At 41.4% G+C, this 23,062-nt stretch overlaps 2 protein-coding genes across 2 annotated transcripts in view; one reads left to right on the top strand and one right to left on the bottom strand.

The window, feature by feature from the left end:
• Window positions 1–11,521, top strand: part of Cdc6 (Cell division cycle 6) — a 59,376-nt gene extending 47,855 nt beyond the window's left edge. The window contains exons 2-10 of the mRNA XM_080266897.1: window positions 2,984–3,398; window positions 3,818–4,378; window positions 6,185–6,384; window positions 7,042–7,202; window positions 8,224–8,470; window positions 8,759–8,927; window positions 9,885–10,078; window positions 10,417–10,557; window positions 11,390–11,521. Coding sequence (XP_080123023.1) covers window positions 2,984–3,398; window positions 3,818–4,378; window positions 6,185–6,384; window positions 7,042–7,202; window positions 8,224–8,470; window positions 8,759–8,927; window positions 9,885–10,078; window positions 10,417–10,557; window positions 11,390–11,503 — 2,202 coding nt within the window. The 3' untranslated portion in view covers window positions 11,504–11,521. The remainder of the gene's footprint in view (window positions 1–2,983; window positions 3,399–3,817; window positions 4,379–6,184; window positions 6,385–7,041; window positions 7,203–8,223; window positions 8,471–8,758; window positions 8,928–9,884; window positions 10,079–10,416; window positions 10,558–11,389) is intronic.
• An 805-nt stretch (window positions 11,522–12,326) lies between these two features.
• On the bottom strand, window positions 12,327–21,882 carry LOC145392414 (DNA repair protein RAD51 homolog 2-like). The gene is made up of 10 exons (XM_080266823.1): window positions 21,799–21,882; window positions 21,236–21,349; window positions 20,648–20,759; window positions 19,949–20,078; window positions 18,958–19,068; window positions 18,128–18,311; window positions 17,384–17,480; window positions 16,922–17,034; window positions 13,145–13,223; window positions 12,327–12,406 (listed from the first exon to the last, which is right to left on the bottom strand). Exons 1-10 carry the CDS (start codon window positions 21,880–21,882, stop codon window positions 12,327–12,329), a joined length of 1,104 nt encoding a protein of 367 aa, XP_080122949.1.
• Between the last annotated feature and the right edge of the window lie 1,180 nt (window positions 21,883–23,062).

The following is a 23,062-nucleotide window of genomic DNA, read 5'->3' as shown; positions in this document are numbered from 1 at the left end:
CTGTCAATCGTTGACTGACGCAAGGACCGACGATTCTGGCGATTGATGATGCGCTGCCGGAAGCACGCACTTCCTCCACGAGTCCCAAGGGCCCCATCTCCCTGTCGCAGTCCGGGTGTTCCAGGTAGTCTAGGACGAACTCTAGATGTTCCCGGAGTGCGCTCAGCTTGGGGATGGCTGGAGTAGTGTCCTGCTGGGCGGAGTCTGCATCATCATCGCCTTCGTCGTCCGGAATCTTCAAGTTCGGGACTGACACCAGCAACCGAAGACGCGATCTCGATATCAGACAACGTCTGATACCCAGGATCGCCCTCGTCGTCGTCCAACCACTCACGAACATCGTCCACATCAACATCGTCGCCGTGCGTACGTAGCCGTGCATGGAAGTCATCCACGTCAAACCCTAGGAAATCGTGCTCCACATCTGTTCCGAGAAGCAGACGAGACCAACCATTTTCAAGAGTTTTTCACAGGGACTTCCTTCCATGCACTAGCCCAGTTGTACAGCGCAGACTTGATGTTGTAGCGGCGAAGGTTTTCCAAAGTCCGCTTGCCTCGAGTGTCACGTCCTTCCCTGCGCTCGTCCTCGTCCTCGAGAACCACCATCACCTCGTCCAGGAACTTCCGACGGTACAGGCGCTTTGTTGCCACGATCACTCCTTGGTCCATTGGTTGAATGAGAGCAGTCGTATTAGGTGGCAGAAACATGCACCTAATACGGCCATTCTCAGCAACCAAGTCCTTGTCGCACGGGTGGGCAGGTGCATTGTCGAGGAGAAGGAGAGCCTTTACCTGGTCGCGAGGAATTCCCAGTGTCTTCGTCTGGTAATGTATGACCTCCTTGTGAAAGTGATGGTGAAACCAGTCTTTGAAAATCACAGCTGTGAACCATGCTTTCAAAGAATGGTACCATACGACAGGAAGGACATCCATCACCCCACGAAGGCACCGAGGCTGCTTTGCACGGCCAACAATAACGGGCTTAAGCCGGTGCATGCCGTTAGCATTGGCACAACACAAAGCAGATATCCGTTCTTAGAAAGCTTGCGGCCAGGTACACGCTTCTCCGTCTCATCGGCGAGAGTGTTCGTTGGCACCGAGCGATAGAATAGGCCAGTTTCGTCAGCGTTATAGACTTGACCGAGAGTGAGGCCCTCCCTGTCGATCAAGCCTTTCACCTTGTGCCGAGAAGCTCGTCCACTCCATCCTCGTTAGCGTCCAATGCTTCGCCATGTGCTACGGTTAGTAAGGCCATGTCGCAACCCGAACGCGAAGAGCCAACCACTCGGATGCCTTGAAGTCTAGGGCGTCGTGAAGCCTTGCAAACTTCTCAGCAGCAGCCTTCAGCTCCGTTCCACGTACCATCACACCAGCTGCACGTTGCTGTCGATGCAAATCAACGTGGAGCGGTCGATCTCTGCATACTTGGGAGTAAACATAACCTTCCTCTCACGTTGCGTTTGCTTCTGACGAGAAGTCAGCCGTGTACTGCATGAGCTTGTCTCGGGAACGCTTGATATCAAACAAAGTCGACCGGGCCAGGTTGAACTCGCGGAGAATGCGAGAGGAAGACCAACCCGCATCAACCTTCTCCAATATCTCCCGTTTCTTCTCCAGAGTCAACACCACTCTCTTCCTTTTCTCAGGAGGCGGGGCCATCATCACACACACTAAGAGTAGGGCAGAGAGCAGCAGGAGGCCTTGCAGCAAGTACGGCACCACCACAAAAGCGAGCACGTGGGCAGCCATGACGAACAGCGCAGGTCCAGTCGCGGTGAGAGACAGGCGGGAAGTGGGGATGATGCAGCGGCGCTCTATCGGACGTCGGAGGACTGACGAACCAAAACAATGCTCTCACGCGGCGCGCGCGGCAAGTTCAAATTACGGACGGCAAAAAATCGGTTTTTTTTCCAATTTTTTTGGATTTTCGGACCATTTTGGGAATGTTTGATCCCAGGACGATAAGGTTCGGTTAGTGGGGATGTTCGGTTATTGGGCGTCCGGATATTAGAGTGATTACTGTATATATATATATATATATATATATTTTACAGTTTTTAACGTCATGAACTGGAATTTGACTTACATTTCTACCAGAAACCTACCTAGAGGTGGCTTTGCCCCTCCACACCATTTCAACCTTTGTAATTCAAAATTCATCTCCCAGTGCACACTTAGATTGGCTGAAAAGAACTTAAGCTTGAAAGTTTAACATCTATTTTTTCCAGGTAAAAAATACAATATTAATTTAACTTCTTTACATTGGGCTGATGTGATGGTCTCTGTGAGATGCAAGTTCTAGTGATATATACAGTATACTGTATATATATATATATATATATATATATATAGGCCTATATGTCTATCTATTGCCAGACGCCTGTATCTTGTAAGGGCTGGCCACAAACAAATTGCCTCCTTGTCGCTTGGTCCAGTGTCATTTCACTGCCCTGCTCCCAACTCACACACCCCTCTCTCACATGCCTCTCCACTCTCTCCCTCCATCTCATCTTTGACTTCACTTGCATACACTCTTCTCATTAGTCTCTCATTCTCCATCCTCTTCACATGGCCAAACCATCTCAGTGTATTTATCCTCACACTCTGTCACATCCACATCCACACCACAACGCTTCCCCACATCCTCATTCGTCAGTCTGTCTCCACATAACTCCACATGATTCTCTCAAATGAAATTTTACTTCTGATGGATGTTTATAGAAGAAAAATTGCTTCAAAAAATGGGAGCCGCAGTGCAAGGCTATTGGTTTTTTGTGGAATAAGATTGGTGTTAAGGTAAAGAAAGTTCCGCTGAAGCAATCCAAACTAACCAAAATTAAACATTAAAATATAACGTTTCAAGATAAGTTTAGGAGGCTAGTTAGTGGAAGTTATATCAGTATTTTAGTATTATGTTACTGTACTATGTTACGGTATGTGTATACAGTGCATTCTTAGACTAATAATGGGATTTTGGTTTCAGATGAGAACCAAGCAAGAATCGATTACTTTCCCTATTAGGAAGACACGTTCAAGCAACAAAACTTCTAAGCATCATGCACGAGTCACCAGAGCTAATAACAGAAAGTCAGACCTGGATGACGCTCAGGATATATCTGTAGTGTGGTCTGGTGCTGAAGAGGTGACACAGTGTTCCAGTGAGGTGCATCCGGGCCCATCACGACGTGCAAGAAGAGCTGGTCTTTTGTCCCAAGGTGAAGTGAATCCCATTGATGTGGACAGCGATGGTGTTTGTTACAGCTCCAGGAAATCAGCACAAAGAGGGAAGTCCCCTGAGTCCAGATCAGCAAAATGTGGCAGATCAACAAGCAGACAGACTCGCTTAGGGGAGGAGAAGGTTCCTGGCACACCAACCAAAGTCACTTTGTCTACAGAAGGTAAGAATTTTGAAAGTAATATGCAGTACTGTAATGTATATTATACAGAATGAGTACTCAGTCATGTACATGGTAATGATAAGGTAGTGTACATAAGTTACTGGTATTAATCTAGAAACAAGTCTGGCAAACATCCCTTAGCAGTGTTGTGTCCTGCCTTCCATATTTCTTATTCCTCCATGAATGTCAGAGTAGCCTTCCTTATAGTTTTTGATTGTTTCATATTGGTATAAATTCATACAAATAGAATGCCTTCCATCACCACAGTTAGCAGGGAAGCATCAGAGAACTTGTGTTCATGGGAGCATGAATTTACTCTACCCATTCTTAATCCTAAGAGGTACTGTAACATTTATTGTAATATGTTACCTAATGTAATTACCTGGTATATTCTGTCTAAAATATGTTCGTCTTTGCAGATATAGAAAATCTCCTGAGCCCAAGGAAGAAGTTAGTAGTCACTTTGGAGCCATTGCCAGATGAAGTAAAAGGATGTGCCATACTAGATTCGCCCCCACACAAAGCAGCTCACAACAGCCTTATGAGTCCTGTCAGGTGTCCCCTGAGTCCTGCTGGTACCAAGTGTGCCCTGAGTTCTGCCAGAATCGCATCACCTGTCAATAGTCGGAGGAAGTTGGACTTGAGCACACCACAGAAATCCCCATTATCCCCAGTGACCAACATTCACCAGGGTTTGAATGGTGTTGATAAAGGTCGTTTTGAGAGTCCCAAGTCAGCCGTTAAGCGCCTCAACCTGTGCAGTCCAGCCAAGTCTCCAGTAAGACATCTCAGTATTTCCAGCCCAAGGAGGTCCCCACGTAAAGTCAACCAAGAGAATATTCCAGGTTTCCAAAACAGCCCAAAGAAGTTGCCACAGTCTGCCCATCACCTTACAAGCCCATCTTCCCTCATGTCCAAAGTTTCACTCAACAGTCCTGAGAGTCGAAGAAAAATAGCTATAAGCCTATTTAAACCAGATGGTAAGCAACCCTGACTCACTGTTTGCTCATTTTTCCAGAGTTGATGAAAATAGTTGTGCATATTACTGTGTTCTATACATTTATGTATGGGGCAGTGTAGGAGTGGATGATGGATGGATGGATGGATGGATTTGGGATAAGGGAGAAAGAATGCTTCCCACAGCATCCTTGTATCATAAAAAGCAATTATAAAATATGGAGGTAGGGTCTGAAACCTCCCTTCTCTGTTCTAATAGTAATATGGTGACCCCACCCAGTATGTAGTTGCATACAGTGCAAGTGTGGTGGGTAGGATTATACCTGAAACTTCCCCTTGTCTTGTAGCTGATGTTGGTAGAGATTAAAGAACCGTGACTTGGATGTGCATTTTTTTTTTTTTTTTTTTTTTTTTCCCAATACTAGTGCCAGTCCAGTATTGTACATATCTGTGATTAAATGGGTGGGTGGTAACAGCTTCTCCAGCAGTAGTGAGCTATTTAGTCTCTGTCAAGACATATATGGTGCATACATTACTGTTGGGAGCAACCAGGAAGCTGCAAGCTGATACGTGTACATGAAGCTACAGAATATGGTGAACGTTTTTGGTGTACCACATCACATAGAGCCAGGATTTGGGGGGCTTGAATGATGAGTGAATCGAAGCATGGCCCAGTGGATTGGGCAAACCTCAGCTGTCTGGACGTTGCTACTCCTCACCGTACCTTAGGGTAGGAAAGGAGGTCTGGATTTTTTTTTTTTTTTTTTTTTTTAAATAATGTGTCTGACTCTGGGCATATGCTTCACAGCCTGCTCCCAAGGCCCAGTAGTCCTCCTACATACCATACACCTCTGCATTTCACCACTTCAGCACTAACACCAACCGTCCCTATTGAATACATGCTAGGGCTGTCTCATACAGGACTGGTGTATTGGTATTAGTGGGGGTATTTTTACAACATGTCGGTGGGTCATTTGGTAGATTAGTGAAGTCTGTTTTATGAAATTCAAATCCTTAAACTGTTCCCTGTCCCAGCGGGGATTTGAACCTGAGTCCGGTAGGACTGCAGGTCACCTCTCTACCAACTGATGATATAGTGGTACAGATGTTATGGAATTTTGAAAGTAGAACATTAACTGCACTGTTCATTTTTTTTTATTTTTTTATTGTATCACTCAGTAGCTTCTGTTAGTAATGCCTCATATAGTAGCAGGCATTTATTCTTACTAGGAACACTGTCTTACACTTTCATTACAAACCTGTTAGAACATATTTTGCCCATCATATCTTCAAGGCACAAAGGAAAGTGGCCTGTCCAGTTGCCTTAGTACCTGTAGTGTGAAATGATTACCTGATCACAGCAGTAGAGTTCTTTACTGGTGGTTTAGGGCACAGGAGAAGCCCAACAGATACCATGTTAATATCAGTGTTGTTTCTTAACTTTCAACATGTTTAATAATTTGTAGCTCAATTGCAGTCATTCTGTTGCTACATCAAGCCTTTGCAAATTTTGTATTATATTGGGAAATATTACTGTAAGAGGGACATGTGGCTGCAGGCCTGGTAACTAGCCACATAGTCTTTATTCCAAGTCTAAGCTGAAACTCTTAGATCACTATATATCTCATTTGCACATCATAGATTTCTTTTCTCTTAACAGTTTCCAGTTTCTCTTCATTAATACAGTACAGGGGCTATTTTGGGCAGTTGGTTTAGCTTCCAGTCCAAAGAAAACAGTTGTGCCATGACCAACCTCATTATGGGGATTTCTTAAGGGGAAGCATGGCATCATTTTATTTTATTTTAATTTCTCCTCTTGCTGTCATCAGTGACTGCATACAGAGCAGTGCGTCAGTCGCTGAACACAGGCACACCAACAGTTCTTGTATGTCGGGAGAGGCAGGTGAATGAGATGCGGGAGTTTCTGATCAGCCACGTTGAGAATGGCAAGCCTGGGTCTCTGTATGTCTCCGGGGCCCCTGGCACTGGCAAGACAGCGTCACTTAATTCAATTCTGGATAGTTTAGAGGTGAGTCGGGTTGTAGTACCGTACATCTAATTGCAACCCTAGGCTCATCAGAATGGGAACTCAGTGGATTGCAGGGAGAAGTTACCATACTCCTATCCTGCAGTCCATCCCCCCCATTTGGGAGGATAGGGAAGCAATGGAGGGAGGGTTGTTTAACCGGGGAGGGAAGCCACCTGGTCATATTGGTGCTGCTTATGAAGGTGTCCCTCTCAATCACCAGAGGTAAATCAGGTGTAGGAGATTATTGTTTTAACCACTTCACAATATTGACACCATTCATGCTTTATTGTGGCTGTTCCAGACAGTTTTATTCAACATGTGATGGTTCTCACAGACTGAAGTGACTAAACTATCTACATTGATTAACACAGTACCATAGCTTATGCTACCACCAAGCAGTTTTATTTAACATAGGAAATACCACTGTAAGTGAAAGGATTAATAATACATATTAGTAGAAGAGTTAAAGTAACTTTTTGACCTACGCTCCTCATGGGACAACAAAGGATTAGATGATGAATGAATGAATGAACTATTTTTGTTGCATTTTAGTGTCCCAAGATCTTGCTTATCCCTTTCTATGAGATGCATCAGTGAATTTTCACATGATTTTATCTCAGTACAACCTCATTTTCTCTAATGCTTGACAAATTGCAGGTTCGGGGACTAAAGCGTGTCTTTCTTAACTGCATGGCCTTGAAGACATCAGCTGCTATATATAAAGCCATCCTCGCAGAATTAGGCCACAGAGCTGATGGCACAGAGAAGGAGAACAGAATAGCCATTGAAAAGATTGTCACCTCATCAAAACACACCATGTAAGTACATTACTGTATGTTGTGATAACAGCAGATTTAAATTTTTTTTATTCATAATTGCCAGATTGGACTGAGTTTTTCTGCTATACCCAGAGCTCCAAGGTGGTGTGGTGGGGACATCGATCATCCACTCACTTTATATAGTGCTGCCTTTTTTCATCCTTCATGTCTGTCAATCTTTTTCTGTGTCTTCTGTCCTCTCTTCCTGTTTTTCCCATCCTTCCTGTCACTGTTTATTAGTCTTTCCACTTTGAGTGATTGGGTGACAAACTGATTGGTTTCTTATAACTCGGAAACCATTGACATCACTTGGTGGTAACCATGTAGCAACATAACAGTGACATGGAGCCTGTTATGATGCTCCTGTTAACTGGGTGAAGTGATGCAAATGCATCATCCAACCAGGAACCAAACCTCCACTCTAATCCTTCCACCTTATTGTGGCAATGCGCTGTTAGCCGCACGGGAACATCAGTTCATCGCACAGGATGGCCCTGCAGGGGTATTTGCATGCCTGCCACTGATGCTACTATCAGACAGACTGGGATAACAGGAACAACAACCCAAAGGGCCATTGCCACCCAAAATGGACAGTAGTCCATCCATCCATCGTCCAATCTTACGTCGCCCCATAAGGAGCTTAGGAACCTGGGGCTAGGCAAGTTGGTCCTGACTTTTTAAGATGAGAGTGATGGACAGTAGTAAAACTTACAGTGAAAGTTCATCTGAACACCCTCTAAACACTGTAACCCCGTACAGTATTAAATGGGATGAGCAGGATCCAGAAATTGAAAGACAGATAATTATTCTTTCCAAGTAAAAAAAATACTCAAGGAAGATGCAACTGGAAAATTTTTATTTTTTACTTTATTTCAGGAGAATGATATTCAGTGGAATCATAAATACATTTTCCAGCTCTGGCCTAAGCAAGAATCCATATTAGTTTGACCCATATGATTGTCGTTACAGCACTGCAGATTTCGTGAATTAATGAGTCCTAATAAAAAACATTCTGTTTCAGACTACTGATGCTGGATGAAGTAGACCAACTGGATAGTAAGAATCAGGAAGTGCTTTACACAGTCTTTGAATGGCCTGCCCTTGCCAAGTCAAAGCTGGTTCTGGTGGGTATTGCCAATTCCCTCGACCTCACTGACCGCATCCTACCTAGGCTTCAAGCTCGACCAAACTTTCGGCCTAGACTTCTTCACTACCCTCCTTACACCAAGGCGGAAATTGTTAGCATTATCAACCAGAGAATAAGTGAGGTATGAATTGATCTTTATTTCATCTGATGAGCTATGAACATGACACTGAATGCATTTGCTCAACTTAAATTTGTGAATTGATTGATTTGTCTGATAAATCCCAAGCAGAATGTTCAGTGCATAGTAATCAGACTTTGGTACAGACGGTGTTGCTGTTGAGATCATCGAACTTTGCTAAAAAAAAGAAGGCAGTCAAGCTGAAATTCAAGTTTCTGAAGCTATGCTTTCAGGGTAGCTGAGTGTGGTGCATTTTTTCTGCATATGACTTTACTTCATCACAATCCACAGGCAGGACTTGGGGACATGCAAGTGATTCGTCCAGCTGCCATTCATCTGCTGGCAGGCAAGGTGGCATCTGTTACTGGGGATGCCAGGAAGGCCTTAGATGTGTGCAGGAGAGCTGTTGAGCTGTGTGAAGGCCAGGCACGCAAGCAGGCAGTTCTTGTACAAGCTAATGGTACATGCACTCGTAGTTTTTAGTTGGCTGTATGGAGGTTATTTTGGTCTCTTATCCGCAGTCATGGTTTATTCACACCCCTGAAAATATTTACTCCCACAGTTGTGGGACAAATGGGATGGAATTGTATGGCATTAGCTGGAATAAATAAAAACATATATGTGCCTGAGCTGAAAGTGTTATGGAGATAGACTCTGACTCATGCAGACTGAGAATGTTCTGATAAAATCATCCGGTATGTGGAAATAATTAAATAAAACTGGCATTTGCAAGTTGAAAGGGTTATGTACAAAGCATGAAGTAAGGCATGCAGGCTATATCACCACTGCTGCCATTCACACACTATTTAAGCCCTTGGAATCTTTGCTTTAATACTATTCCCTGTTCCTGGAGCCTGCCTCACCGTATCTCTATTTGGGATTAATGGCTAAGATGATGATGATGATCCTGTTACAGCAGAAATCAGAAAATCATCGGATGTTTGTTACCCCCGTCCCCTGCCTCCCCTCTGTCTCTGAGTTGGCTACCTGAATGTTTTTTTATTGTCCATATGTCACTTTCTGCTACAGTTACTAAACATATTAAACAGTCTTCTCAGGTTCCTCATTGCCTTCTCCAACCCTCAAACTGGTTCACATATGCATTTTTTACTACTGTACTCATTTCATGATCTTTGCATGAAGGACACCATCTCACACCGTTAAATAAATAAATGCCTTAATTGTAACACATAAGTGGTCCTCTGTATTATGTATATACCGTATTTGTTTTTGTGAAGCTAGCATATGTTTATATTAAATTAATGGATGTAGTATTACAAAACATGTTGTAAGAGGTGTATTATTCACATACAGTAGGCCTAATAACATGAAAATGGCTATACTGTACTGTATATGGTATGGCACTGGTATTTTCTAAGCATTGCTTTACTAATTGCTGATTTTCCCCGTCTTGCAGGCAGTCCAACTAAGGCTGTGAAGATGGTGGACATCCCTCAGGTGATGTCTATCTTCAATGAGGTGTACGGCTCTCGTGTCATCTCTGCTGTCACTGAAGCCCCAGATAGCTTCCCTCTCCAGCAGAAGGTCTTAATCTGCTGTTATCTCCTCATACTTAAGCATGCACGCTCCAAGGACATAACTCTTGGCAAGGTCAGCCTTAATATGTGTATATTTATTATTTTTTAGATTGAATGTTAGATCTGTTAGATCAGAGATGCTGTAAGAACCTCTGGATTAAAGTTTATATATGCAGTAGTATCAAACGTTTGCAAATTTTGGTACCGGTATTGCTCTATATATTGTTCATTAGAATATTGTTTGCATTGTAGGACTGAATGAGGCTTAGATAGGCTAGTTATGTTGCATTATTTAAAGACAGCAAAATTATTTGCTGAATTGTGCGTGAAAGCTGATAATATACAGGTTTGTCTGTTATATACACCATAATACAAACCATGTTTTTTTTCTTATGAATTATTCAATTTCAGTTTCATGAAGTGTATCTGAGAGTGTGCAGAAAGCGTCAGGTACCAGGGATGGATCAAAGCGAGTTCCTATCTGTGTGCACTCTGCTGGAATCTAGGGGCATGATGCAGGTCAAGCGGTCCAAGGAAGTGAGGAGCTCTAAGGTACTGTACATGGTCTTTGGGAGTGTCATTCTATTGTCAGATGCCTTAATCCCGTAAGGGGTGACCACAAACAAATCGCTTCCATGTCGCCTTCTCTTCTGCCATGTGGCTGCCATCCTCCAGCTCACATTCACCCCTTTCACTCCAGCTCTCCATCTCATCCCTGATCTCTACCTCACATGCTTTCTGTAGTCAGTCTCTAATTCTCCATCCTCTCCACACAGCAAAACCATCTCAGAGTATATCCTTTTTATACTGCGTCATGTCCACAATAATACTGCAAGGCTTCTTTTCTTCCTAGTTTGTCCATCAGTTTCTCTATGACTTTTCTTATCAAACTCATTTCTTTAGCTCTCATTCTTATGTCTTACTAACAGGGTCCAAGCTTCACTGTGGCATTGTACTGCACAAAATTACATATTTTATGTACAAGTAGCTGTTATATACTATACAATGAGAGCAGTGGTAGGGAATCTGACTGGTGGTCCAAGTGTATTGCAGCTATTTGTAATTGTAGCACTAGTGGCAAGGCACATTAATTATTTCATTTGCGAGATATAAGCTGCCTTCCCATATAATACAGGTACAATAACCTGCATGAGAAAGTCTTCACTTGTTGATTTCAGGTGGTAAAAAGTAGTGCTAACTTTCTATGAGTGTGCTGCTTGTAGTGCCATCAGGTGGAATTTCAGACTATTGGACCTTATACTGTATTGGGCTCCCAAGCTTATGATCCTTTCTTAAAGTGGTATGGTATCTGGAGATGCCTGTCATCTGATACATTTCATCATAGTGTGACCGACTTACTCCTTGATGTATATAACACTTGCAGGTGCTGCTACGCTTGAATGCTGAGGAAGCAGAACAGACCCTGGGTGACCGCATCCTTTTAGCCAGCATTCTTGAGGACAAAGAAAGCCTGGCGAAGTTGTGTAAAAACAAGTGAACTATTATTTTAACTGATCATGTTATCATTAGCAGTTTGCTAAATGCCTTTTAAGCAAGGATATTTTACAGCAGTTTGTTGAATGCTGAATTCTCTTAAACTAGTTCTATATTTTAATTACCCATGAAGACAGTTTCTTGAAATTATTAAGTAAACTGGTATTTTATTTTAGATGAGGAACTCGGTTAGTTTATAGAAAGATTTTGTATAATTGCAAGTGATAAATATTGGTTTTATGTTTTAATTACTATAATAGTGGAAATTTTACTCCAGTCCAAGCATATTATGCTTTGAAGGTTTTTAAAGTAGATATATTTCACTTCAAGGTGAGTTTGTTTTAGTGTATTATTTTTATTGTGCTTGTGTTCTGTCAGTTACAACACAGCGAATTACTGTAGCAGTGCTCTTAAGTACCTAAACAGTTGATGCAGCAAATAATTCTTATTTAGCACGTCCGTCAATTGCATGAATATGTTTTCACGTATGGTATTGTCAGTTCATCTAATAATTACACATTGTCATTATTATTAGTCTTTTTAGTGCTGGTACTTGGTGAATCCAAGCACATTATCTGGCATTCAGTCAAGTTTGCCGTCCTAAGTAATATCAAGTTGTTATTTATATGTAGTATGTTGGTAGATTTCAGCAGATGCTGAATACACCATTATACTGATGCCAAAGCTAGAGCATGAATATTTTCTTAATATGGTACAGTAGTAAAATGCAAAATGCTAGTACAGTTTTATTATTTAGGTACAAAAATACAATTTGTATTTCAAAAATTATAATAAAGGTGAAGCAACTTTGTAGCTTGATATATAATTTATAGAGTGATACCTTTCTGGACTTTGATCTTGTGTAGGCCGGGGTCTGTGCTGGAGTAGGTGTAGAAGCTGTGTTGGTCTGGTGGGAAAGTTACCAGTTTAAATATATGATGGTTCATTGGGAATACAAGATAAATGAAAAAATAAAAAATAAATAATAATAATAATAAATGGGGTAAAGTAATCTTGTGATGGCAGAGCCACATTGGTACAGTTATTAAGAAATTCAGAACGTCCATGTTTCAGACATTTCTGTTAAAGGTATTCTGACATAAACTACTTCTTGGCCTCTCTCTCCTTCTCCCTCCTGCAACTTTGCTCAGATATGCCTTTTTCTCCAGTCTATTGTCATTCATTCACTCCACATGACCAAACATCCATCAGAATTACTGTTAATGCCTAGTTTCATGTACAGTACCTTTACTGACAGTATACACAAGAGCTGAATCTTCCAGTAGGAGAGTTTGAAAAGAGAATTGTGTAATTTTCCTTCACTTTCAAATCTGACTGGTTCTACAATTCTTTATCTGCTTGTAAATACTGTCCACTCGCCTCCCCCCAATACTTTAAATTTCATACCAGTATAACAACCAAATTTGTATTTTTGCAAAGTACAAAACTATTGGCTATTGTCATTAGAATAATATGTACAAAAGAAAAAAAGGAAGCAGCAGTACATTACATGCTTCCCTGTCATCAAAGTGCCAGCCCTCATACTAATGCAGTGTCTGCATTTGTATGGAAAAGGCCTTCTTATGTGCCATACAGACTGCACTAAAGCAAAAAATATAAATACTACTAGGATTAATGACATTACCTTCAATATGTATCCCACATTCATATATGGTGTAGTTGAAGATGGCATATGGTGCAACAGGGGATTTTGCAATCACAAGCTGTAAAAGGTACTGATGACTTTAATATGGTCTGATACCTTAAGGCACTTTAAAAAATCCATCAGTGTAATATGAAAGTGTTCAGTAAAACATATTAAAATAGGCTAGTCATATTTGCACAAAGCAGCAGTGAATTCTTCTCTGGCAGTAATATTTCTTAAGGCAAGCCTTCTCAAGTTCAGATTTCTGAACTTGGAATGCATCTAATGTTCAAATATGTTTATGTTAGCTGTCTGAACCTGGCAGTTTCTGTATTTTCCCATTTGTTTACTGGATGCCCAAGCAACATATAACAACCCACATGCACAAACATGTGGGTCTTTGGGTTAGTTCCAACCTGTGTTTCTCCTTTCAGATTTTAACTAATTTAAAATTTTAATCTCACAATGGCCACCAAATGGTGAGCAATTGATAATGAATGCAGTGCTCCAAAAAATAAATATGAAAAACTTACCATTGTGCAAAAAGTAGAAAGACAGTAAAGCATTGCAGTACAATGGAATCTCCTAATCACGCATTTCTAAACAGCGAATTCATAATGCACGGCAACAGTTTGCGTATCAGTTGTTTACCAACCACCTCGCTGACTGGATGCATTAGTGTTTAACATCCTAAATCCTCATTTTCAGCTTTCAGAGGAATGTTTATAAAAATGCCCAGTAGCTGTGGTAATCCAGGAATAATAAAAAGTAACCTGTGAAAGACTCATTTCAATAGAAAATATGGAATCAGTTTCACCTATAATAACAAACTCATGATCTCAAGTTAAGTAATTTTGGTACATATGTCATACAGATAATTAACTGTTGAATTGTGACTGCAAGAAGTGAGTGGAAAACAAAGAAATTGGGGTATTCAAGGAAGCTGCCAGGTTGCCAGCAGCAGTGGTTACAAACAATCTCTCCAACTGGCCACGTTGTTTATCAACCACCGCTCCACCTGGATGCATCAGTGTGGCATGCATTCTAAATCCTCATATATAGCTTTCAGAGGTAAATTTATAAAAATGCCCAGTAGCTGCAGTAATCCAGGAATAGTAAGTAACCTGTGAAAGTCTCATTTTCAAAAGAAAATATGGAAAGGCCACGACTGTTTGGTAAGCTCAACGAATTAACAACTTTTATGATGACACGGAGGCGACTGAGGGCAGCAATGACACTGCTTCCGTTGCCTCCACATTGAACTTTGAGGGGTTCCTGAGGGAGGTTGATGAGGAGGAAGTGGCACAGAAGTGGCAACATGTGAAAGCAGCACACTAGCTTCATGCTGAGAGGCTGTAGTTTGCCTCAAACCTCGGAACCCCTCCCCCCACATCCCGGTCATTTCAGCCGTAAACAAGTTCGGCCGTAGCAGTCTACAGTGACAAACGGCCAAATTGCCTTGTGGCCAAAATATAGGTTAGGTTAGGTTAGGTACAGCACAGCCTCAATGTCTTGGATATAACAGTATCTATCTATCTATTTCCAGACGCCTTAATCCCATAAGGGGTGGCCACAAACAAATGTCCTCCATATCGCCCTGTCCCCCACCATTTCATTGCCTTGCTCCCAGCTCACATCCCCCTCTCTCATACACCATATCACGGCCAAAAATAAGTACTTATGGATAGTCCTGAATTCCTCCCCTCTTCCCCATCCATTCAAGTAATGTCGTCAGTCAGTTAGGTAAGAATCTTACAATATTGTTCACTTCCATTAAATATGCTTTACTAAATTCTTTTCCATGTTGTTAGTTTTACTGGTGATCAGTTTGATGTACGTTTGGAGGTAAGGGGGGCAACTTTTCCAAGATGACAGACTCACAAGTAATTTTACCATTAGTTATTTCTAACTCACGAAATTCTCAAATTGTGACCTGTGCCCAATCTCATAAGACTGCGATTTAGGGGACTGCACTGTAGTTAGACAAGGTTTTGCTACCTGATCCCAAGAAGTCAACAATGTTGGAAATATAACAGTTTATGACAAAATCATGAGAAACTCTTTAAGGTGAATCAAGTAAGGAAACTAATTAACAAAGGTCACTGCATGAGGCCAAGTCAACTGTATATGTCTCCTAATTTTAGGTACTGTAAGGAAAGTAATGCCTTGTTGTCTGGACTAGGTTTCTGAGTATTTTTCAGCAACATTAATTTGATTATCCATATTCAGGAAAATGTGTAACAGGAGGCTTGACTGACAAGGAGACCAACTACCAATATGAATGCAAAGACTGACTGCATTTGGGGGTGAAATGAAAGAAGAATGCACTATTTGCAGTTTGAACTCAGAAGGTTGACTGTTAATTAAATATCACAGTTTGGAAAGGAATAATCTGAAAGCTGGTTTTTAATGGTGCTGTCTAGATAAATATATACTGGTCAGTAAATGTGTAAAGATATTTTTGTATGAGGTAGGGAGTGCTAGAAGATGGCTCTATAATATCTTTGATGATGTGAAGCAAAGCACAGGAAGTCACGGGAACAGCCAGTGACAAACGTCCACCTAATATTTCACTGTGTTTACTTCGTTGGGTCTGGTTAATACTTGGATGGGTGACTGCCTGGGAACACCAGATGCTGTTGGCATCCCTACGTGTCAAGTGGGGTTGGTGGAGAATTAGTGCCCCTCTCTGTAAAACAATTAACTCTAAGCCCTTGGCCACCCCGTGTGGGATACATGGCGTCTGACACAGTTACGCATCTGACATTTCCCTCTTTGATGCATCATGTCAAAGAGAATCATCTATGGGCAGAAAAACATACCAAACTTTTTTTCAGCACTGGAAAATGAGAAGCTGAAGAGGTAAAATCTAAGGCCGACTTTTGTCCATGACTGTACATAATCCCCTCCTATGTGCTATAAGTTATGCAAGACTCAATACCAAAAATGCCAAGCAGTAAGGCTGACACTTCCCCACACCTCTTGGCAAGTTTGTGGAAGAAATTGGGCATATTAAATCATAATCGCCATCATGGATCTCCCCACCTAAGGATTCAATGAGACAGAAACAAAGAAGTACAAAAGTAGGATAACTATCAACACTGCACCCGGTGAAACTTGTTTAAGGAGATATATGGCACAGCATAGTTATTTTGCAATATGCTGAATAAATACTGTATGTGTCTAGCTTGAATAGCTCTGGGTGTCCATGCTTCTGAAGGGTCAATGTACTGAATGATGGGTGAATGGAATAAGTTCATACCTCTTTAGTCAGCTTCAAAGGATGAGTATTTTGTGTGTCTTGGTATTAGTACCATAATTTATGCAGATGGATGGATTTTAAACAGATAGTATTGCCTTATGACCAGTATTTGGCATCCATTTAAAACTTGACACTTGACAACCTAAGTCTGTCTGACAAGTGAGTGAGAAGCAACCTGGGGAATGTGTTTTTACTCTTCAAGTGAAACCTAGATTCCAGGGATATGAATGATGAGGGAATGGGGGTTTGGTTTATTCAGCTGGGAAAATTTTGGTTAGTATCTCATTTTATCAAATTTTCTCTGGCTCTCTCAACCCTACCTCACCCCACGCTGGGGTGGGAGAGGTCTGGGCGATGATGATTATGATGATGAACAATTATCCGGATGATACAGTATGACTGTTCCAAGAAGTCCCAGATTCTCCTCCGGTTCCAAAACAAGATGGAACTGGCGTATCTTCCCAATTACCATTTTGAAATACTGATATGGCTAATTCTTCCCTATAGAATTTTACCTGTCTTGCTGATGAGTCTGTGTACTGCAGTATGAAACGAGTGTTGACACAGTGGGTCCAGGTGTTTCCCAAAGCTGGAGTCACACACTGAGAGAAACCTTTATCTCTTGTCCCTGGTCAGAGGTAAAGGAGGAAAATTTATGGATTTCTTGTAAAATGCATTTGCAGGTACAATACTTTCACACCACACCCTTCATATTTACTAAACAAGACTGCAGCGGGCCTGTACTTAAAAAAAAAAAAAAAAAAAAATCCTACTGATATATGCTTGTTTACTGGTTAATTCCCTGTGGTTTTCTTTTGTTGTACTTTTATAACATTCACACAGTACAGTCCAGATTTTCATATTACAGCTCATTATATGAAAAATGTTTCCTGAATGGTAGCTTACTGTTTCAAATCAAATGAATAAGAATACTGCAGCAATGAATCTCTTTACAGGAATGAGTAACTTTTCTGTACCTGTTCTTTCCTCCTGGTCATCACAACTCTCTGTGGTCTCCTCTGTGATGGAAAGCTCTTGAGTAAATCTGGTGGTCACCTGATTTGTGACAACCACCTAGTAAGAGAGAAAAGTACAACTGATAACAAGTGAACTATAGTTCATTTATCTTAACTCGGCCTAGACTTTTGTCCTGTAGCAGTTCAACTTCATGTATGGGATGGCAGAAATATACAGTGGAAAGGTTCTACATCCTTTCTATAGCACCTCTGAACAAGTATCACATTTTAGTCTTAATCTTTTGTTACAACTTAACATTTGAAATGGAGAGATGGAACTTAGGCTCAGTTAGAATACAGACAGGTTATAAATTCCAGTTACACTGACAATAATTTATTATTTTAATATTACTTTCCAGAACCTGAAAAAGAACTTGAAAGACATGAAGTGGTTAGGGTAAAAATGTTTATTCAAACACTGGTAAATTCTGGCCAGATTTAGTGGGATATTTAGAAAATTTGATGGGATGGAATGAGCATTCAGAAAGTGTGACGAGACATGGACTGGATGGGACTGATTATGGATGAGAAAGCTTGAGCTGGGAAGGTAAAAATGGTTGTTGGGTGTGCCAAGTGTGTAAAAAAAAAAAAAAAAAAAAATGCTCTAAGTAACCTGTGAGCTGCTCAAAAACAAGGGCTTCCTGCAACATTTCCACCTGAGGAAGATTGGTAAGTAAGAAAAATAAATTAATAAATAAAACTTACACATATATTTAACTGCTCAGCAACAGATTTCAGCTTTGCAGCCCAAGAAGCTAACTGGTAGGTTCTTGCCATGTTAGACCCCGCAGAGCCAGCGGTAATCTCTTTCCGTGCCAGAGATGCTATGGAGTCCACAATAAGCACACTGGTGTCTCGCTCCACTGCTACCACCTGTATTGAGTCCAGGCTGGAATGAATAAGGGGAGAAGTTAATTTATGCACATATCACTCACTTATTTTCACCCTACAGCTCCAGAAAGATTAATTATCCTATACAGTATCTTGCTCCTCCTCCCCCCTTTTTTTTTTAACTTAAAAAATGTCAAACCAAGAGGCACTTATGAAATATTAACAGGTTCATCATTAAGTGAAGCATGCTTGTTCTGTAATTACTGTAATGAGGAGAGAGTATGTGAATGAGTGGAGGGGGGGAAGAGGGAGGGGGAGGCCAAGGATGAGATGGAAGGATGTATTGGAAAGGTATCTGGGAGAGGAAGGTGTGAACTGGGAGGAGGGCAGCAAAATGGTGGGGGACAGGGCAACAAGGAGGTGATTTGCTTGTGGCCACCCCTTACAGAATTAAGGCATCTGGCAACAGATAGAAGAATATACAGTACTACACTAATATATCATCATAGTTAAGGGCTTGAATCAGCAACACAGGTGTAAAATGTGAAAACAAAGGTAAGGATATACTGAGTGGATCCCTCAACATGAGTGTAGGAGTCAGTGTGTCCTCTGACCAGACTGACGCTAGCAATAACTTCCTTAATCACTAATACATTGTAACAGAAAAGCCTTTAGCACTAATGTCAGATCTGGTCATGACTTACAGTTCTGATAAGGAGTTGACTGAGTCTGGCTGGTAGACATATATCCTGGAGATGTACTGCGCTATGTCGTTACTTAGATGTGGGTATTTACTCCTCATTATTTCCACAATTCTGAAAACCATTCATAAACATATCATATCAATAATTAACACTAATTTGGTTTCTAAAATACCATGTCAACTTTCATGTTTTTTTAGGATAGCAAAATTACATTATCATCATCATCATCATCATCATCATCATCATCATCATCATGGCCCTTTTTCCCACCTACAGCTAGGGCAATAAGGAAATAGGAAAGAGAAAGTATAAGAGTGGAAAAACTATGAACAACATACCCAATGAAATAAGCTACACAGTCTTTCATATACCAGTCATGCCCCTGGAATTTTGGCTAAATCACAAGCTGACAATATCGTTGGTAAAAAATATATAAATAAATAAATAATGAACAGGATGATGGACAATATTTCTATACCCTTCACCAAAAAATATAAAATCATCTGGTGGTAGCAAGAAAAAAAAAAAAAAAAAAAAAAAGGGTTATTCAGTATACTCAGTGGGTTAAGACATACAGGTACTAAAAAATAACTGATTAGCGAAGTGCATTAAGTCCTCGTTACCACTCTTTTTATGGTCTTAATTGCTATTACAGTACAACTACTGAACTTATTAAAAGATCCATTGCGATGGTACTTATAAAGCCGATATGCCATTTCCCCCAGTTTACAGTATGGAAAAGTTGTAATACTTTAGCACACACTCATGAATGCAGTTCTTTCACTTTAACCTGGCCCAGTTTTTCACTCTTTTCCAGATTATTTCGTATACCGGTAGCTCAGAAAATGCCACTGCTACTGCTCTACATCCTTTCCACTGCACTCCTTCATGACTAGCATTAAACTCTACTGTCAATCTACTGTCAAGAGTGGGAGATGAAAACTGTTAGTTAGAAAAGTATAATGATAAGTGCTGTCTGCTCCATGCCTACCGTTCTGGTTTAAAAGCTGCTTCTGTGTCAATGTAGATGGCTGAGGTGGAGCCCTCAGTGGTGGCTCTGTTCACAACCGCCATGACGGCAATATACAGACACCACTGGGTTTTGCCGACTCCTGCAGGACCTGTTGGCAAGTTTTTTAAGGTCCTCACACAGCAAGTGAACTGAATTTATCACAACAATCAAAAACAAAAGCTCACCAAAAATCTCCTGCCACCACTATACAGTATTTATGAGCATTTCTCATCCCTCCATGAGTGTCGATAAGTATCCTTCCTTATACCCTTCTTTTGTGTACCTCATACGGATATCTACTCCTATGGTGATAATGATGACACCTTACATAGCCACAACTGACAGGGAAGCATCAGCAAACTTTTGATTGTGATGGTAGGTGGCAGCTGATGGCTTATGTGTTTCACTATGGATCATGCTAGACAATTTCACTTCAGAGGGAAATCCTTCATTATACAAAGCTGGATTTCATTTTAATCCTGCCTCTCCAGATCTTTCCACATAGAACATTATCAAGTGGCAAACAGAATAATATACAGAAAAGTCATTAACACATGGAAGGGGTTAATACATGAATGACTGTTTAAGAAAGATCTGTGAGAATATTATCAATGCTATACCAACCATACACTTGTGTAACTGTTACAAATCTGTAGCTACAGCAACTTGTTAGCCTACCAACAAACTCTGTGATAGCACCAGCATACAGGCCTCCTCTCAGCAGTGTGTTTAATTCACTGTTCCCCAGAGAAATCTTGTTGCGCTCCTCAACCTCATTCAGCTCGTATGCCTGTCGGGGGAAAAAAAATGAGAATCATGAATGCAGCCACATACATTCAATACTGCACTGCCTTTTACCCTTGAAGACATTTCAATCCTGAATCTCCACATCTTATTCCGGCACCTAGCCTGGGCTTCTCAAATGCTCCAAGTACCCCCCCTGAGCTAAAGTTATAAACTGCTTGACTCTCTAAAGCATTTTTATGAGTGCGTTTGCAGTAATGCCTCCCAGTTGTAAAACAATGGCCAATTGAAATACAATATACAACCAAGTGAATACAAAGGAACATAACAGCACACCACAGACGAACCGAATACCAAAACAGAATGTCTCCCTAACAGTTTCTCTGACTGAAAGCAACAACTCTCCTCTGTGACAGACTGAGCAGAGAAATGGTTTATATCAATATCCTAACCAAAAATCTGATGCTACAGTGGAAGCAGTGTACAAAACATAGCTAAGGCATGAGTGGTAAAATTACTCACAGTAGTGTAATGTGGGAGACAGAAGCTAAACGCCTGATCCATGAAGGCCTTGCACTGGTCGGCACTCAGCCGCAGGAGGTTCATCACTTCCAGAGGCGACAGAGACACAACATCCTGGGGTATAAAAATGTTGCCTGCAAATTGATTCTGTACTGTTATATTACTTTACCAAGTCATAGTATTTGCCTTGTATTTACTCAGTGCTCTATCAGTGTAACAGATAATGTCATACTTTATAAGGAGGGATGCAGTAGTGGTGGTGGTAGTAGTAGTAACACCAGAACTGATACTGTGGTAGATGTAGTAGTAGTGATGCGGTAGTAGTTGTATTAGTTTTAGCTCTAAATTTCATCAGGTTAACTTAAAGCCTTGCCCTCCATCTAGGGCAACAAAGGATGGAAATTTGCCACATCACTATTCTCTACTAGCTTATAGTCCCACTGAAAATAATCCCGGAAAATAAAAATAAATACATGAAAATTTGATCAGAGGTGATGACCAGTTTCATGGCCGAGTTACTGCACAAAGTTGCATTTAATATATGCCTCCGACATACGACTTACCTTTACTGTTTTCAGTGACGTTCTTGATATTTTTTCCTTTAGTTCTTCATCTAAAGGCAGTGTAGTCAGTCTTCTGAACGACATGGTTAATGTTTGGAATCGCTTCATCAGCGAAAACTTCCACCTCAACTCGTCTAACACCCACCTGTTGGAACAGCTGTGAGGTTGTCATGGCAACTGATGCTGCTGGTTGTTGTGACGGATTGCTCGTTCTTGGATGCTGATCTTTTTTTTTTATTATTATTATTATTTACATGGTTTATTTTCATTTGCCTACTTTTGCACTTGTCTCACTTTCAATACTGTATCTCGTCTTTGCTGCACTGTAATATGATAAGAGTAACGAGATTACGGTCGTCTCTGCTAAAGGCAAGCGCATAACTTGGCCAAAAACTGCCACCCCTCCATCTCCTACGCTTTGTTGTAAGAAACGATTGACACGAAGGAAGTGTTTAGGAAAGCTCATTCTATCACTGAGCGACATCAAACAGGCTGCACAAGGACAAAAATCTTGGCCAGGTTATGGCAAAATGGGCATGGGCACTGTGTTCCCCTCCACAGTTGCAGCACCTGGGTTTGAAGTGTTCGCCTCTCCTGATTTTTTCCAGGCAAATGCTTTCCAGCACAGAAGTGGCACCTGTATCCTGCACTACACTTCCATGCCAGGTGCCCTCACCTGCTGCAGCGGTAGCAGGGGTCAGGCTCCGAAACACGACGTGCAACTCTCTTGTACCCCAGTGCCTTGATGATTACTTTCTCGGGAATCTCTGCCTCTAACAGAGCAATAAGCTGCGGCCTGGGATGATGTCCAACCATTCTTCTCTTCATCCACAGGACATTGCAGGTATCTCAAAGTCCATCACGCCCCAATACTGAAACACCATGAATGATAATCCTGGAATGGGGGCGGTTGATCACAGCTTCCAAGACAACGCCCTGAAATCCATCACTGATCAGGCAATCTACTGCAGGGCCACCATTCACAGTCACGTATGGATGTGTCTTACCTTCTTCGAAGAGTACCTCAAAATCAGGAAACTTTTGCCACTGAAATGGCCCACTTGCTTTTTCTGAGAGCAAGAGCTCAGTCCGGGGGAAGATTCAGCTTCACTCTGGCATCACGTCGTTCCTCCGGGACACCAAAGTCCATGCCACGTTCAGGTGCTGGCATATCGCCGTCCTCCTCTGTGCGTTGGCATAGGACCCGTGTCACTTGTGTCACACGGTTCCGCTCGCTCCGTAGCCACGGCTCCGCCTTCCACGT

The sequence above is a fragment of the Coenobita brevimanus genome, chromosome 22 (assembly GCF_032717465.1).
Source record: "Coenobita brevimanus isolate Jiangsu-jjx chromosome 22, ASM3271746v2, whole genome shotgun sequence".
NCBI lineage: Eukaryota > Metazoa > Arthropoda > Malacostraca > Decapoda > Coenobitidae > Coenobita > Coenobita brevimanus.
The sequence above is the reverse complement of the archived record's forward strand: the minus strand, read 5'-3'. Positions and strand labels throughout refer to the sequence as shown.

Bases quoted from the DNA above. Each gene is read 5' to 3' on its own strand.
- LOC145392414 (XM_080266823.1), bottom strand. From the start codon at position 21,882: ATGTCGTTCAGAAGACTGACTACACTGCCTTTAGATGAAGAACTAAAG. The intron at 20,760-21,235 runs GTGAGTAATTTT...TTCCCCCGACAG, and splicing joins GTCTCCCACATTACACTACT to GCATACGAGCTGAATGAGGT. The intron at 12,407-13,144 runs GTAATGTCATTA...CTTTCCCACCAG, and splicing joins ATGTGGGATACATATTGAAG to ACCAACACAGCTTCTACACC.